The sequence below is a fragment of the Symphalangus syndactylus genome, chromosome 22 (assembly GCF_028878055.3).
Source record: "Symphalangus syndactylus isolate Jambi chromosome 22, NHGRI_mSymSyn1-v2.1_pri, whole genome shotgun sequence".
In the NCBI taxonomy this organism is placed as follows: Eukaryota; Metazoa; Chordata; class Mammalia; order Primates; family Hylobatidae; genus Symphalangus; species Symphalangus syndactylus.
The window spans coordinates 13,276,329-13,293,135 of record NC_072444.2 but is presented as its reverse complement, the minus strand read 5'-3'; the positions used below and the strand labels follow the sequence as shown (position 1 = coordinate 13,293,135).

At 53.5% G+C, this 16,807-nt stretch overlaps 1 protein-coding gene across 4 annotated transcripts in view; it reads left to right on the top strand.

Moving 5' to 3' along the window:
• The window catches only part of GRHL3 (grainyhead like transcription factor 3), a 45,801-nt gene that overhangs the window by 19,548 nt on the left and 9,446 nt on the right, over positions 1-16,807 (top strand). For 2 of the 4 annotated variants that reach the window (XM_055260979.2, XM_055260978.2), the window contains exons 8-16: positions 1,001-1,095; positions 3,443-3,601; positions 4,039-4,117; positions 4,237-4,370; positions 6,236-6,270; positions 7,760-7,848; positions 8,667-8,752; positions 11,236-11,300; positions 15,603-16,597. In XM_055260979.2, coding sequence (XP_055116954.1) covers positions 1,001-1,095; positions 3,443-3,601; positions 4,039-4,117; positions 4,237-4,370; positions 6,236-6,270; positions 7,760-7,848; positions 8,667-8,752; positions 11,236-11,300; positions 15,603-15,717 — 857 coding nt within the window. In that variant the 3' untranslated portion in view covers positions 15,718-16,597. Of the gene's footprint in view, positions 1-1,000; positions 1,096-3,442; positions 3,602-4,038; positions 4,118-4,236; positions 4,687-6,235; positions 6,271-7,759; positions 7,849-8,666; positions 8,753-11,235; positions 11,301-15,602; positions 16,598-16,807 lie in introns of those variants that run through there. The other 2 variants (XM_055260977.2, XM_063631555.1) reach the window with 2 other exon arrangements.

Sequence of the window (16,807 nt, the reverse complement as noted above, 5' to 3'; positions counted from 1 at the left end):
GCTGATTTCAGCTTTGGAGCTATGTGCCCTGGGGAACACGATACACATAGGGAACTGTTTAATGACTTGTCCGAGAGGCTGGATAGCAGAGTAGTGAGGAGCATGGGTTCAGGAGCCAGACGGATCTGAGCTCCAGCCCCTACTCTGCCTTTTATTAGCTGAGTGACCTTAGCCAAGTAACCAAACCTCTCTGAGCTTCGTTTTCCTGATATATAAACTGAATACTCGAAGCATAGTTGTGAGGATGAACTGAGGGCTTAGCATATTGTAAGTGTTGAAGAAATGGTACTTGCTAGTCCTACTACTTTTGCTATTGCTCTTACTCCCCCTATTACTGTTGTTATTACCACACTGCTGCTGCTGCTTCATCTGGAAGAAGTCCCAAATCACAGCCCTGGTGAAAAGTATAACCTCCACCCCCAACACGACGAGCCTATTTGGCAAAGCTTGGGATTCCCTCTGGGGCTTTGGGCAGATCTGCTTCTCAGGCTGGACCTGTTTTCCCATCTGTAATCCGGGGCACAGGAATCCCTTTTCCTCCCTGGATTGAAGTGTGGTTCTTGGGGGAGAGAATGCATGCCCCTGCCGAGAGTGAGGCCCAGTTTTTTTTGTTGTTGTTGTTGTTTTGAGACGGAGTCTCGCTCTGTCGCCCAGGCTAGAGTGCAGTGGCGCGATCTCGGCTCACTGCAACCTCCGCCTCCCAGGTTTACTTATGCCATTCTCCTGCCTCAGCCTCCCGAGTAGCTGAGACTACAGGCACCTGCCACCATGCCTGGCTAATTTTTTGTATTTTTAGTAGAAACAGGTTTCACCGTGTTAGCCAGGATGGTCTCCATCTCCTGACCTTGTGATCCGCCCGCCTCGGCATCCCAAAGTGCTGGGATTACAGGCGTGAGCCACCGCGCCCAGCCGAGTGAGGGCCGGTTTTTAATGCCTCCCTCCTCAAGTGGCCCCAGATCCCTTCCTTCCTGATTCTCCTTCTGGTCTCCTGTGGTTTCAGCTGACTGCAAGGAAAACTTCAACACTGTGGAGCACATTGAGGAGGTGGCCTATAACGCGCTGTCCTTTGTGTGGAATGTGAATGAAGAGGCCAAGGTCAGTGCTGAGGGCAGTGGCTGGGATGGGACTGGGCTGCCTGGAAGTCCCTATTCTGGAGTAGAGGCTTTCTTGCACCTAGGATAGTGGCATTTGCTCCGATGAGGACACCCATGGAGGAGGCAGGATGCAGTGTGGTGTGGAAGCTTGGGCTTTGGAGCCAGGCAGGCTGGGTCCGCATCCCACCCTTCCACCTATTGGTCCAAAGTGTGACTTTGGACCAGTGCCTTAGTCCCTCTGAGCCTCAGTTGTTTTGACTATAAAATAGGAGTGGCATCATAGCACCAACTGGTAGGCTGTAGTGAGGAGCAGGTGAGATAAGTAAAAGGTAGAGCACACACCTGGCCCAAAAGTGGCAACTGTTGATATTACTCCAGTCCGCCCATTTACTAGATGGGAAAACTGAGCCTTCTGCATGGTCACACAGCAAGCCACTGGGGGCACCCAGGTTTCCTGACTTCTTGGCCAGCGCAGAATGTCGCATGCAGGAGAAATGCGAAGAAGTCTGGTGAATGAGGGCTCAAATCCCAGTTATCTCACTTCTCTGAGCCCGTAAAAATGAGAACAGTAACCTGCCTGCTAGGATCGGAGTGCAGATCCCACAAGACGATGCATGTCTACAAACCGGAGAGGCCTGAGAGATGGAGCCTCTGGTGATGTTTTCATGCCAGTAGTTAAGCCGTTAAGATTCTTCCAGCCTTAGTGCTTGAGCCCAGCCGTGGGCTTGCCGTGTGCCCATGGGCCTCGCTGTGTCTTGGTTTGCTGTTTAGAGAGCCGGCATGGTGGAGAGGCACTAGCGTGGGAGTCGGGAGCTGAGCACCTTCGGCCTGTCCCTTCCCCTCCGTGGACCAGGCTTACCTCACTCAGCAGGGTCAGGTCCAGCTCATCTCAGGGGCATTTCTGGCCTGGAGAGACTGGGGAGCTAACCCCTGCCTCCCTGCCTGCCTCCAGGGATGGCCAGGCTGCCTGGAGAAGATGGATGTGCAGGAGCTCAGAAGACACAAAGGGAGCACAAAGGCAGGGATTATTATTCAGACAGACACCGGGCTGGAGGAGGAGCTGGGGCCTCGGGTTCAGGGAGTGGGGAGTTTCGTGGGAAGGGAGAGATGGGTTTCGGTGGGGATTTTCTCACAGCCTCTTAAGCCCCCAGGCTTGGGTCTTTCTCAGGTGCGAGCTGGGCGGGGGCTGCATGAGGGCAGAGCTGGCTGAGGGGGAGGTATGTCTGGTATATGCCTGGGGGCCTGCTCCACACAGCCAGGGAAAGAAGGGGGTCTGCTCAGACACACACCTCCACATCCTGTTTGGGTCAGGGTCATTTCCAAAGGAAATGTTCCAAAGACCAGGGGCCAGCCTGCTGTGGGGGGACCGGGGTTCCCACGCAGGCCCAGAGAAGGACAATCACCAGGTGACCTTGCCAGGGTTTGCCCAGCTGAGACTGACCCCAGGTGACCATTAGTTGGGCATAGGCTTTGGGATGAGACTTCCAGCTGTCCCTCGTGGCAATGGTTACAACATATCAAGCCTACACCCCCCACAGCCACACAAGATAAGTTTCATTATCCTCATTCTGCAGACAAGGAAACCGAGGCTCAGTGAGGTGAAAGGCTTTGTCTGAAGCCATATATGGCTAGTGAGCAGCAGAGCCCAGCTTCCCGCGGCAGGTGTGGGCGGCCCCACCTCCAGGCTCACTTTGTTATGCCCCATGTCTGACTCCCTAGGGGAACGGCAACAATTATAGCCCTGCTCAAAGCGTCTATTTCCCTGGCTGTAAGATGGGGTGACTAGGACGCTCCCTTGCTGTATGTGGGGTGGGATCAAATCAGCTGAAAGAACCTCTCACTACAGGGTCCTGCTACGGCTGGAGTGGGTGGTTGGGGTGGAGAGGGGCTGTGTCTCTGGGCCAGCAGGAAAGTGGTCTCCTTGTGCTGGGGATAGGGGACTCAGCCCTTTTCCACCTCCTTGTCCTGAGTTGCAGAAAAATGAGGCTCTGGATCTTAAGCTCCTATAGGACTCTTGACATCCCCCCCAGTCTCCACCTCTTGGGCTGCCCTTGGCAGTCTAGCGGAAACTGTAACAACAGTGGCGAAGAGCCTGGGCTGTGAGTCTGGGTTCAAACCCCTGCTGCACCACACACTGCCCGTGTCACCTCGGGAAAGTTGCCTCACCTCTCTGAGCATCAGCTTCCCTATCTGTGAAAGAGGAGTGCTGGTGTTTGCCTTCTAGGGGCCCAGTGGGGCTTGAGCGTGAGCAGCGGGCACACAGAAGGCTGGAAATATAGGTTCACTGTGGGACGGTGGGGCTGGCCACCTGGGCAGGCCACTTACCCAGCGGCCCCCTCTGTCTCCAGGTGTTCATCGGCATAAACTGTCTGAGCACAGACTTTTCCTCACAAAAGGGGGTGAAGGGTGTCCCCCTGAACCTGCAGATTGACACCTATGACTGTGGCTTGGGCACTGAGCGCCTGGTACACCGCGCTGTCTGCCAGATCAAGATCTTCTGTGACAAGGTGGCTGGACTGGGCAGACCCTATACTGGGTCCCGGGGAGGTAGAAGGGCCAAGCCCTGACCCGTGCACCCTCCTAGCCTCTCTGGGTTGTCTGTCTCTCTCTGTTTTTCTGTCCCTTCTCCTCCTTCCTCTCTCCTCCTCCACCCCTACTCCTCCTCCACCCCCACTCCTCCATCTCTCTGTCTCTCTGAGTTTCTTCTTTTCTGTCTTCTGTCTGTCTGCCTCTCTCATGGCCTGTACTGACCTCAGGCAAACAGGGCCAGGCCCCACTGGCCAGGCTGGGCCAGGTAAGTGCTGGTACCTTCCCATTTCCTGGTCTTGTTCTGGAAAAAAGAAGGACCAGAAGCCTGGCCCATAGTTAAGATGCAAAGCAGCAGTTGTGAAAGTAGCTAGCCCCTCCCAGGCCCTTGGTGACCCTCTCTCCTTCTCGCCTGCAGGGAGCTGAGAGGAAGATGCGTGATGACGAGCGGAAGCAGTTCCGGAGGAAGGTCAAGTGCCCTGACTCCAGCAACAGTGGTCAGTGGGGATCCAAGGCCTGGGTGGGCTGGGCTGGTGTGAAGGGAAGAAGGAGACTAGAGGTGGGAGGGACCTCAGTGGAGGGACCTCGGGGCACATGGGCTTCCTTCTCCCATCAGGCGTCAAGGGCTGCCTGCTGTCAGGCTTCAGGGGCAATGAGACGACCTACCTAAGGCCAGAGACCGACCTGGAGACGCCACCCGTGCTGTTCATCCCCAATGTGCACTTCTCCAGCCTGCAGCGCTCTGGAGGGGTGAGGCCAGGGCTGGGGTCTCTGGGAGGAGCCAAGAGAGGGTCCTGGCTCCTGGGTGGGGTCCGCCTTAGCACAGACCAGTGGGGAGCAGCCTGCCACTCAGCCAGTTTCAAGACCTTTATTGAATCACAGGGGTTTAAACATGTATACATGGTCCTATAGCTTCAGTGACCTATTGTATTGAAGAGAAGAATGTTATAAAAAAACAGATTTCGTAACCATTAAAACGTTCATGCTTAGGGCACACAAAGAGGAAGCTTCTGATATCTGACTCCGAATTTGATTGTGGCCCCATGGAATTCTCACAGCAGCACTTGGTGCTCACTGTGTGCCAGGTGCGGCCCTGGGCACTTCCCAGGCATCAACGTCCTTACCCTTCTCTACAGCCCTGGGAAGTCAATAATAATGTCTCCCTGGATCTGTGGGGTAGAAATGGAGGCACAGAGAAGTTAAGAAACCTCCTGAGATTGCACAGCTAGTAAGTGGCAGAGCCAGGATCTGGACTGAGGCACCTGTTCAGAATCCACACCTTTCCCCACTAGCTGCTCCGCCTCTCAAGCAGCTGGGACTGAGCGCCTGGCAGCCAGGAGTGGGCTGGGTTCCCTGTTACAGCTGTCCTCCAAGAGACTGCACCTACCCCTTTATCGAGGCACGGTCCCACAACAATTCAATGGCAGGGTCAAGACCCCAGAGCCTGTCTTCTAGTGCGCTTCCATACTGGAGAGTCTGAGCACTTCCTTCCTTTAAGGGTACAGCTGTGCACTGTTTCTTCAGGAATATTTACACAAATGGACCTCGGTGTACAAGGCATGTTTAGTGTATTGACTTAGGACAATGAGGTGTAGACAGTGGCACTGAGAAGAGTGGCCAGTGCTGACAGAGCTTGGCACAGGCGCAGAGCACTGTCTGTGTCCCTCTCTCTGCCACCTTGGGAGCAGCACTGTGGCCCCACAGCACAGGCGGCTATGTGAACCTGTTCTCTCTTGGCTCTTCACTCTCTCACCAACTAGAGGCCCTCAGTAAGGAGATGACCACTCAGGGTGAAGGCCCCTGTGGCTAGGTTGACAGTCAACCTGTGGGGGTTGAGGGTGGGCCAGCCTCTGCACCTGAGCCTGGGAGAGGGGGAGCCCAGGACAATAGCCAACAGAGAGCCTGACTTTGAACCCCGACACTGCCTCCTGCCACGCACGTCATCTCGAGAGGCTCTCTGCTCTCTCCAGGCCTCGGCTTCTTACCTCACAAGACTGGGTGATGCCTGCCCCAGACTGTACAGTGCCAGGCACACTGTAGGGTCCAAGAAGAGGGCCTCTGGCCAGGCTTAGCGGCACACGCCTGTAATCCCAGCTACTTGGGAGGCTGAGGCCGCAGGATTGCTTCAGCCCAGGAGGTCGAGGCTGCAGTGAGCTGTGGTGGTGGGACTGCACTCCAGCCTGGGGGACTCTTCCCTGCCAGCAGAAAAAAAAAAAAAAAAAAAAAAAAAAAAGGCCTCTTCCCCTTGCTCCCTTGGCCCTCAGCTCCAACTGCCTAGTTACCGGCTGCAGGACCATCTGCCATTCCCAGCCCTTCTGGGCATGCAGGGGCCCAGGTGGGGCTCAGTGCGACTCTGCTCTGACAACATGGCTTTAGCACCTCGTGTGTGTTCATTGAGTCCCTGACCCCATCCAGCTCGGGCTGGGTGATTCCTTTCCACTCAACATCTTAGGTCACTTAAGGGCACTTGTCTGAGCAGAATGGGCTAGAAAGACATTGTAACAGTATTCTCCCCACCTCCCACCAAAACTATTCCTCCCAGAGAGCCTCCAGCAGCCGGGGCCCCTCTCATTTTCCTGCGTGTGATGGAAAATGTCTTTTTTGCTTCACTGCAGGCCGCCCCCTCGGCAGGACCCAGCAGCTCCAACAGGTATAGAGAGCAGCAACCACACGCCTCCCTCCACACCTGTGCCCCCTCCACACCTGTGCCCCCTCCACACCTGTGCCCCTGCCACACCTGTGCCCCCTCCACACCTGTGCCCCCACCACACCTGTGCCCCCGCCACACCTGTGACCCCTCCACACCTGTGCCCCCGCCACACCTGTGCCCCCTCCACACCTGTGCCCCCATACCTGTGACCCCTCCACACCTGTGCCCCCTCCACACCTGTGCCCTATGTACCATGCCCACTGTACCATGCCCATTGCCCCCAGCCTGCTTTTCTCCCTGTTCCTTGCAAGCTAGGGCATGGGGCCAGAGGAGGAAGCCACCAGCTTCTGTCCCCAGCCCCCAAGCTAGATCCACGCTCCTTTCTCACTGAAACTGCCTGGGTTTTTATGGGTTTTTTTATGTGAAAAATTGGCGAATCTCTGGCGAGACACCTGCTTGTAAAAAGAGAAAGGAAAAGAGTCTGTGGTGATGCAGATTCAGAGAGAAGAGGGAAGCTGTGCTAGAGGCTTAGGGGATGAAAACCCTCCATCTCCTTCCCCAACACACACCCACTGGGGGGCCTAGCTGGGGCCGGGACCCCTTGACACTTTGGCCTAGGAAGGGCCTTCGTTTCCTTCCCTCTGTCAGCCACAGCCTTAGTGCCCTGAGCAGTCCCTTCACCTCTCTGAGCCTCAGCCTACACATTTGTCAGATGAGGAAAACAGCCTTGAGAGGGTGAGGAGGGCGGTGTGGATATGGAATCTTCGTAAGTGGGAAAGCACTTTATGAAGATCATTTGCTGTTATCAGTTTCTTCCCTATGAACAAATGTACTTTTCACATGGTGCTTTCACCCCAAATTATGTCACTTGTCACCTCACAACAGCCTCAGAGTTAGGCAAGCAGGGTTACTGCCCTACTTTATGGATGAGGAAACTGAGGCTCAGAGAAGTGAAGTGCCTTCTAGTCACACAGCTGTTAAAGTCACAGCAGCAGGACTGGAACCCAAGCCTGTCTTACTCCAAAGCCCACAGTCCTTCCACCCCCCACTGCCTTACATCTGACCTGACTTCTTTTAAAAAGGAACGATGATGATGACGATGAGTCCACATTTATTGAGGCCCTCCTGTGAGTCACAGTGTACTAAGCGCAGTGAGCATGGTCTCCTGTGGCCTCACACCCCTCTATGAAGTATTGCTATCATTACTTTCTCATCATCCCATTTTATACATGGGGTCACTGATGGGCTAAGGGGGTCACTGATGGGCTAAGGGACTCGCCAGGTCACACAGCTAGTGCGTGGCAGGGCTGGGATTCGAACCCAGGCAGTCCAACTCCAGACCTGCTGCTTTACCCCCACTGTCCCTCTGCTTTGCATCCACCCTTGTGTTTTCTTCCCCATTTCTAGGGCCCCTGGAGGCCCAGCAGGGTCCTTCAGCCTCTAGGGGTCCCCGAGTTCCTCACGAGCTCCCCCACTGCCATCCCCACAGGCTGCCTCTGAAGCGCACCTGCTCACCCTTTGCTGAGGAGTTTGAGCCTCTGCCCTCCAAGCAGGCCAAGGAAGACGACCTTCAGAGAGGTGACCTCCCGCCCTCCTCATTTACTCACCGAGCCCACCCCAGCTCCCACCTCCCTCATGGGCTTTCCCAAAGCCTCCGTGGGGGGGCACGAGGCGCTGCCTTACCCCTTGGAGCTAGGTTTAGGTCAAGACTGGGGGGTGGGGGTAAGGAGGGCACCTCAGGCTGCTTGGAGAGACCACCACAGGACTGGTGGCTTCTGTCTCCTGACCTGGTGTGGATGTGGGCGTCTTGGGCAGCTGGCATAGTCAACAGGCTCGTTACTCTGGGCAAGTCCCCCTCTCCCACTTTTTCTAATGGGGAGTGGGAGAAGGGTGGGGTTTTGATGTCTGGCTTTCTTGCTTTGACCCTCTAAATCTGTGACTTCCTCGGGGTGGGGAACAAGCCCAAACCTCTGGGGGCTGTAGCTGACCATCAGGAAGAAACCAACTGGCAGCTAAGCTCAAAAGCTTCTAGCAGCCATGAATTGAGCTTTGCGTGGCACCTCATGTTTCCAGGCACTGCCATCAATTCCCACAATGACTCTACGCAACAGCGGACAGAGCCTCCATTTTACATACAAATAAAATGAGGCTCCGTGATGTTAAAATCACGTTTGCAAGGTCACCTGGCTGGCAGGTAGTAGAGCAGGGGTTCAGACACCCCACATCAGCACAGCTTAAGAAGGTGCATGGGAATCTGCAGAGCCGGCCGAAGGGCCTCCCAGCTGGGCACAGACCCGCAGCAGAAGTCAATCTTCAAGTAATGTTTTCAGATTCCCCAGCCCCGAGATGATCCTGTTCACATTATCCTTGCACTCAAGCTGCCCCTTGCTTTTCAGTTCTGCTGTATGTGCGAAGGGAGACTGAGGAGGTGTTTGACGCGCTCATGTTGAAGACCCCAGACCTGAAGGGGCTCAGGAATGCGGTAAGCTGCCTGTGGACCCCGCCCACCATGGCAGATCCCCTCTAGGCTCCTGTCCCCACAGGAGTTCTGATTTCCCACAGGAGGGAACCTTGGCATGCCGGTGGCCTACCCGTCCCACCCTGTTCAGGGGGCCTGAGGGGCCCTGCCGCTGGGGGTGTGCCTCTGCGATGTTATCTCCCAGCCAGAACCCTGACTCCACCCTGGGAGTCGCACACACCATAAATCCTCCTTAATCTGATGGCTGCTGTCTGACGGGCCAGGGTTTTTTGTTGGCTTTGCAAACCTGTTTCTGTTTTAATGGGAATGGAACCCAAAAAGGCCAGGCCCCAGAGACTCTCTCTTTCTCTTTCCCAGGGGGCCTCATTCCACCTGCCTGTGGTTGGCTGGGGGCCACTGGCTGGGGTAGCTGAAGGCAATGTCTGTGCAAGGAGACCTTCCCCAGACCCCCAAACCACCAGAGAGTGGGCAAAACAGCCCAGTCCTGAATAAAACCCATAGCCAGCTTTGTGGCTCCACCAAAAACTCAGCAGACACAGCCTCCACCAGGGTCAGCTGTGGCCGAAGGTGGAACCACTTGGAAAAGCCAGATGGTGTCAAGATTTCAGGCTGGCGGAGTGAAAATGGCATCAAATAGTAACACTAGCTGGCCTTTATTGAAGGCCCACTATGTGTCAGACATGCCGCCTGTGCTGGCTCATCATGTGCCCTTAACGACCCTGAAAAGTGGGTACTATTCGTATCTCCTCGTTTCCCGCAAGGACACAGCCTCCGAGAGGTCAGGTGACTTGCCAGGGTTACTCAGCTCCAGGTGACAGAGCCGGGATGCCAGCCCAGGCTCTCCTCACACTACTTGGCTGCTTGTTCTCTCTACGCATTGTCAGCCCTGCTTGGCGTCAGCCCCAGGAAGTTGGGCTCACATAAGACCATTAATGTCACCTAAATATAGACTCAGGCTCTGGGTTGGACAATACCTTAAAGGGTCAGCTCCCTACCTAGTGCCTGCGCTCCCTCCCTCCAGCAGCACTTCCAAGCTGGTGCCCACTTTTGACCTGTGTACTTCCAGGAATGCAGAGTTTACTACCTATGGGGCAGCCCATGGTGTCTTTGTCCAATTTGTCCAATTTATGGTGAGAGAGTTCCTGAGTTCTTCCTTGGATTGACTTGAGATCTTCTTCCTGGTAGCTTTCAGTCACATCATCTTAAAAGAAACAGTCATCTAAGAACTCTTCTTGCCAGGAGGAATCTCTGTTGGGGTAGAGAATAACTGAGAAGCTGAACCTGATCCTTTTTCTAAAATGCCCAGTGAGGATGACCTCCACCAGAAACCCAGGACCTGAGGTTTCGCACATATCATAGCAGCTTCTAGGCAGCTAGTACTAATCAACACCGACGTCTTACAGAGCTGTTACCTGGGACAGGCACTGGGCTGAGCCCTTTATACAATTATCTCAGTTCGTGTGCAGAACCACACTGTGTGTACTTCCTATTACTATGCCCATTTTACAAGTGAGGAAACTGAGGCTCAGAGAAGTAAGAGTGACCTGTTCAAAGTTCTGCACGTCCAGGTGGTGCAGCTGGGACCAGACTGGATCTGCCTGCCCCAGAGGAAACTTCAGAAGCTCTGGGGAGACAGGCCGATGCTGGCTGTGTGATCTCAAGCTGGTCACTCAACAAGCCTCTGACCCACAGTCTCCTCATGTAGGGAAATAAGTTCCAACATTTTCGGATGTGATGGAGTCAGTTAACCTGGGGTCTAGGCCTTGGGCACGTGGCTTATCCTGTTTGAGCTCCGCATGCTCGCCCATCAGATGGGCTTAATAATTCCGGCCTAAAAGGGGGAGATGTCTGGGGCTTCCCCTGTCACAGCAGGGCAAGAAGCATCCTCATTGCTCTGCTTCTAAAAAAGCAACACTGACCGCTTATTCAGGTCTCAGTACACACCAAGAGCTGTCTTCAGTGTTTAATGTGGATCAATCCACTTGATTCTTCCAGCAAGCCTCTGAGGTGGGCACAGTTCCTGTCTCCACAGGTAGCTTGCACGAGGCCAGCCAGCTGGTACATGGGTGCACCCTCAGCACTAGGACAGTTTCAATGTCTCATGGGCGAGTTCTGGGAAATGGTAGATGCTCTTCAGGATATTTTTCAGCCACTAAAAATGCTGCTTGACAAGTGTTTGTTGTGATATAGGAAGGCTTATACTAGGATGATAAGTAAAAAGATATAAAAAACCATGTGGAACCTAAAAACATTTATACACACAACCGTACACATGACCAAAAGATGGGAAGACACACACCCAGATGTTACTGGTGTCTATCTCTGAGAAACAGGATTATAGATGATTGTAATTTTCTTCTTCATATTTGTCCACAATATGCATATGTTTTACTTTTGTAATCAGGAAGTGAAAAGCGATGGCATAAAAAACTTGTATAAATCTAGCGTGGGCAGCAGGCAATGAATCACCTGTCTTTTCCTTCCAGATCTCTGAGAAGTATGGGTTCCCTGAAGAGAACATTTACAAAGTCTACAAGAAATGCAAGCGAGGGTGAGTGCTTAGTTCACCCTCCCCCAGCTGGTTGCTCCGTGCTGAGCAATGTTTGTACTTGGCCTTTGTGGAGGGGCTGAGGGGATGTGGAGTTGGGGTGGAGAGCTCCCCAGCCAGGCCAAGGCCACTGGTCACCTCTCCATCTGCAGAGACCAGACATGGGTCACAACTGGGAAGGATGGGAGTGGGAGACAAGTGGAAGGGTCTTTACATATAACCTCCTGGGTGGGGTGGAGGGAGAAGTGGAGGGTCATGTGTCAGAAGACCCAGGTTCAAGGCCACTGGGAAACCAAGCCATTTGATTATAATGATTATAGTGGCCACCATCCACTTGAGCACTCACTATGTGTCAGACACTAGGCTAAGCACACCCTACATGACCCTCACAGCCATACTAAGAGGTAAATACCACAGTCCTCATTTGACAGATAAGGAAACTGAGGCTCAGAGGTAATAAGCAGTGTGCAGGGGCAGGAGAAGTAGATCAAAGGCATGAGGCAGGCAGGCCTAACAAGGTTGCTACTGACAGAGCCATAGGCAGGAAGGGAGTGTCTGGCGATGAGTCTGGAAAAGGAGTTGTGATTGGGAGTCATTTTCAGGGAATCCAGCCAGGGATGCTCCACAGGCCTCCTCCACCTTTGCTAGACAGACTAGGCCAGGAATAAAGCTGTACCCTCCAGGGGGCAGGCAGTGCCTGGCTGCCTACCATGGGCTCCTGGGGACCATAGTACCTTTGTTGTCTGCTCAGAAGATCCCTTGAGAAAGGGAGGTAGGGTCACATGGTAACTGTCCTCCAGACATCAGTCCCCTGGTCAGAGCCAGTGAGCCTGGCCTCTGCAGCCCTTCCTGAGTAGGTGACTTCACCAGCCTGGCATAGGGCCCCCAGACAGTGAGGAATTGTCACTGCTGTTGCCAGCCCAGAAGCCCCAGAACCAGAGCCCTGGGAAATGCACTCCCAGCCCCTCTGCCTACAGCTCCAATCTGATCCTCTTGCTGTGGATAGTTTAACTCCAGCGACATTTGCTAGTAGCCCCTTGGAGGTGCTCAGCCGCTTGCCCCGTGGCTATTGCGAGTGGATCTTCCTTTTTAGAAGACTTTGCAAAGCGAGGCAGGTTTTGTACTCAAGCTGAGTCCCCATCTCATCAGGCCTAGGGGCCTGGCCGCCTTCCTCACAGGCCCAGCCCTGCCTGCCTTCCTCCTCCTTGGTTCCTTCCTAGCCTTCCATAGAAGGCTGAGGGTGGGGGAAGGTGTCCATCCCTGCAGCCCCTGGGAAGGGTTTTTTTGGTTTTAGTTGCATGCATGTCTAGAGTTTTTTGTGTGTCTTTTTTTTCCAAGTTTTGGTTTCCAACTGAGTCTCACATGCTCTGTAGAGTGAAATCCACTTCACAGCAAAGGGCAGGCTCTGCTTTGCCCAGACAAGCCCAGCCCCACTCTCCCTTCAGCGCCAGTGCCCACGGCCCCTGGCTCCAGCCCCACCTGTGGCAGGCCTCTCTTACCAATCCCACTCCAGGCCAGGCTGTGTGATTGCATGGGGGGTGGGAGGGTGGGGTGTGCGTACAAGGATGTTCCCCAGCCCCACTGGCTGAGTTGCCCTTCCCCTTAAGCCCCAGCCAGCTATTGAAATCATAATTCTAAAACCTTCCATTTATGGGGCACTTCCTACATGCCAGGCACTGGGCTGTATCACTCCCAAGCATCATCTCATTGACCCTTTGAGCTGGGTATGATTATCTCTGTTTGTACATATGGGGAAACTGAGGTCTGCAGTAGTTACAAGGTCATGAGTTAGGAACTGGCAGAAGCATCTCAGACTTCTAAAGCCTGTACAGACATCCACTCTGTTATCCTGCCTCCTGCTTGTTCCTCTAACCACTAAGCAATGTGCAAATAAAGGATTCAGCCAGGCTGGCCAGCTTATTTGCCCAGCACCATAGCCCAGGGCATCACTCAGCAGCCCTTCAGAGGCACCTCACACACCCCCATGGCCATGAAAACCTCAGCCCCAGAACTGTCTGAAATGTCTGAATGACAGTGTTCCCCAAAATATATCTTAGGAGAGGAGAGGCCAGGCTCATCTTCTGCCTCCCTGCGAGTCCTCATGTGAGAAACAGGAAATTCTGATCAAAGGCTTGGTTTATTTTCATAAAACCCTCCCAAAAGTCCTCTAGACGAAGGTAGATAGAATCAGCTTTACAAGAACCACTAAGTGCTGGAAAGATGAGCAAATACTTTGTTTTTGCTAGCAGCTGGCCAGGGGGTTAATGTGACCCAGGACTGAAGACAACTAGAAGGTGGAAAGTAACAAGAGGCCCACATTTGGTGACAGTGGTTCTGCCTCTCAGGGGCCTGTTGTCATTGACTTTTGAGAAGAGGGGTCTGTGGGCCCATCTGGAAGCCCTCTTGTGCAGGTGTGAGCAGGTGTGAGCTTGGCAGGTGTGAGCAGGTGTGAGCTCAGGGCGCTGGGAGGCCCTGCTGGGGAGTGGGAGGGATCCAGCCTTCCAGATGGTGCACATCAGTTACTTCACAGTGCCTGGCACCTAGAAGCACCCAATCAATGGCAAACAAAACAACCCTGATTTTGACAAAGCACCCACCCCTCTGCCCAGTTCTGATCTCCGCTGGTCTGTTTCCGACCCCCAGTGCCCAAAGAGCCCTCTGTGAAATGAAGGAACTCCAGGCAGGACCCAAGAAAGGGGAGCCTATGATTACACATTGGCAGTCAGCACTCAAACCACTGAGAGCCCAAGCCTGGATCTTCTTCCTGAGAGCGGCAGGGAGAGACAACTGGATGTGGGCCATGCCTTCGGGTCCATGTCGTCTCCATTGCCCTCGGGGGGTCCTCGTGCCTGTCGCTCCTGCACCACTTCAAAGAACTCTCCCATAGCCCTGGATTTTGCCTTCCTTCTATCCACTGCTTCCTAACTTGTATTGTAGGGCTTTGTTTCCTTCTAAAAATGATACAGTAGAAAGAGACAAAGGTTCAAATCCCAGCCCTGCCATCTATGAACTGTGTGACCTTAGACAAATAACTTTGTTTCTTTGAACCTCAGCTTCCCCATCTATGAACTGGGGTAATATAAGGATTCATCCTCCCAGTCCCTACTAGATTCAAAACTCCTGGGAGGCAGGAACTAGGTCTAATTCATCTCCATATGGTCCTTGCTTTTGAGCAAGGTCCTGCACATGGAAAGGCCTCAGTGAATATAGGAGATGAATGGGAAGATGAAGCCAGGTGGGCAGGTGGATGGAGGATGGTGGATGGGTGCGGGTGTGGGTAGATGGTGCACATGGAGGATGGTAGATGGGTGGGTGTGTGGGTAGATGGTACATGAGTGGGGTAGATGGGCGAGCAGATGCCAGGTGGGTGTGTGTGGGTGCGTAGTAGAGGGTGGATGGGGATGTGAATGGGTGGGTGTATGGTAGATGGGGGTGTGTATGGGTGGGTAGATGGTGGATGGGGGTGTGGTTGGGTGGGTGGATGATGGAGGGGGAGTGTGTGTATGTGAATAGATGGTGGATAGTGAATGTGTGGGTGGATATACGCAACTCCATTACATGCTCAGAAGACAGCAGGGAAGGGGCAAAGAGAAGGTTGATGTGATCAGCTCAAGTCACATCTTGGTGGGTCCTTCATCAAGAGCAGCTCCTAGAGGGCTGCTCTTTGGCATAAACAATGGCTCTGACTCCCTGCAGGGGCCCACAGCCATGAAGATTCTGTCTCTCTCAGGTTGACCCAGGTCCTTGCCTGGAGAATATGGGGAGAGAGTGGGCCTAGCCCCTCAAGTCTATCGGACAATCCTCCTGAGATTTCAGCTTCCTGGGAATGGAAATGGGAGGGGCTTGTGTAGCACCTGCCTCTGGCTCAGGCAGGCATGCCTGAGGGACACATCCTAGCCTCCTGTTGAACCCAAACCACTCCTGGACTTGAACTCACACTTCATGTCTGAGTCCTCAATATGGTGACTAAGGGAGCACTGCGTCTCCCCCAGATCTACACACTAGTTGCTTGAGTGTCCATCCTCGGGTGTACCAGGAGAGAGGCAATCTGGCACAGTAGCTGTGAGTGTGGGGGCCAGCAGGCCTGGGTTGAGTTGTGGCTCGGCCACTGGGCATTGTGCAGTAAATGAGACTGTGACTCCCCCACCTCGCGGGGTTGTTGTGAGGATCAGAGGGAAAGTTCGTGAGGTGCCTAAAATGTGGCAGGTACCCACTGGGTATGACCCATCACTCATCCTGGTCACTCAGAAGGCCTGAAAACAGGGTGCCTGCTGTGTTCCAACCACATCCCCTCTTCCATTCCAGAATCTTAGTCAACATGGACAACAACATCATTCAACATTACAGCAACCATGTCGCCTTCCTGCTGGACATGGGGGAGCTGGACGGCAAAATTCAGATCATCCTTAAGGAGCTGTAAGGCCTCTCAAGCATCCAAACCCTCTCGACCTGCAAGGGGCCAGCAGGGACGTGGCCCCGTGCCACACACAACCTCTCCACATGCCTCAGCGCTGTTACTTGAATGCCTTCCCTGAGGGAAGAGGCCCTTGAGTCACAGACCCACAGACGTCAGGGCCAGGGAGAGACCTGGGGGGTCCCCTGGCCTGAATCCCCATGGCATGCTTGAATCTGCTCCCTGAGCTTCCTGCCAGTGCCTCCCCGTACCCCAAAACAATGTCACCATGGTTACCACCTACCCAGAAGACTGTCTGCAGTGGCGCTCCTGCAGGCTGCCCGTTAAGATGGTGGCGGCACACGCTCCCTCCCGCAGCACCACGCCAGCTGGTGCAGACCCGACTCTGTCTTCCTTCAACTTCAGACAAAGGATGTCTCAACCTTTGGTCAGTTAACTGGAAACCTCTTGATTTTCAGTGCAAATGACTTTTAAAAGACACTACAGTGGAGTCCCTTTCTCAGACTTCCTCAGCGCAAGATGCAAATAGCACCGACGATTGACTGGAACAAAGTGACTGCGGTGTAAAACTACTGCCTTGCCACTGACTGTTGTATACATTTCTTATTTACGATTTTATGTTATATATATATATAAATATATTGTATATACATGCAACATTTTATATTTTTCATGGATACGTTTTTATCATTTCAAAAAATGTGTATTTCACATTTCTTGGACTTTTTTTAGCTGTTATTCAGTGATGCATTTTGTATACTCATGTGGTATTTAGTAATAAAAATCCACCTATGTTTTACGTCACACTACTTCACATGCTGCACCTGTTCCTTTTGGGAGAGTCTGCTGGGAAGAGAGGGCTACAGTGGTCGGGGCCTCGCTCCTCTTTCTCCTTCCCTCTGGCTCTGTGCTGAGGGCGGGTTTCCCTGGACTTGAAGGATGCCGGGACATGCAGGGCACCGGTGAAGCAGAGGTGCCCCCTCTGGAAGGCAGCAGATTCCTGATGCCCAGATGTTTGTGTTTGAATGTTATAGCCTCAGGATCACTGACTCTGCAGAGAAAGTCCTGGGAAGGGTGCAGAATGAGCTTGAAGAGG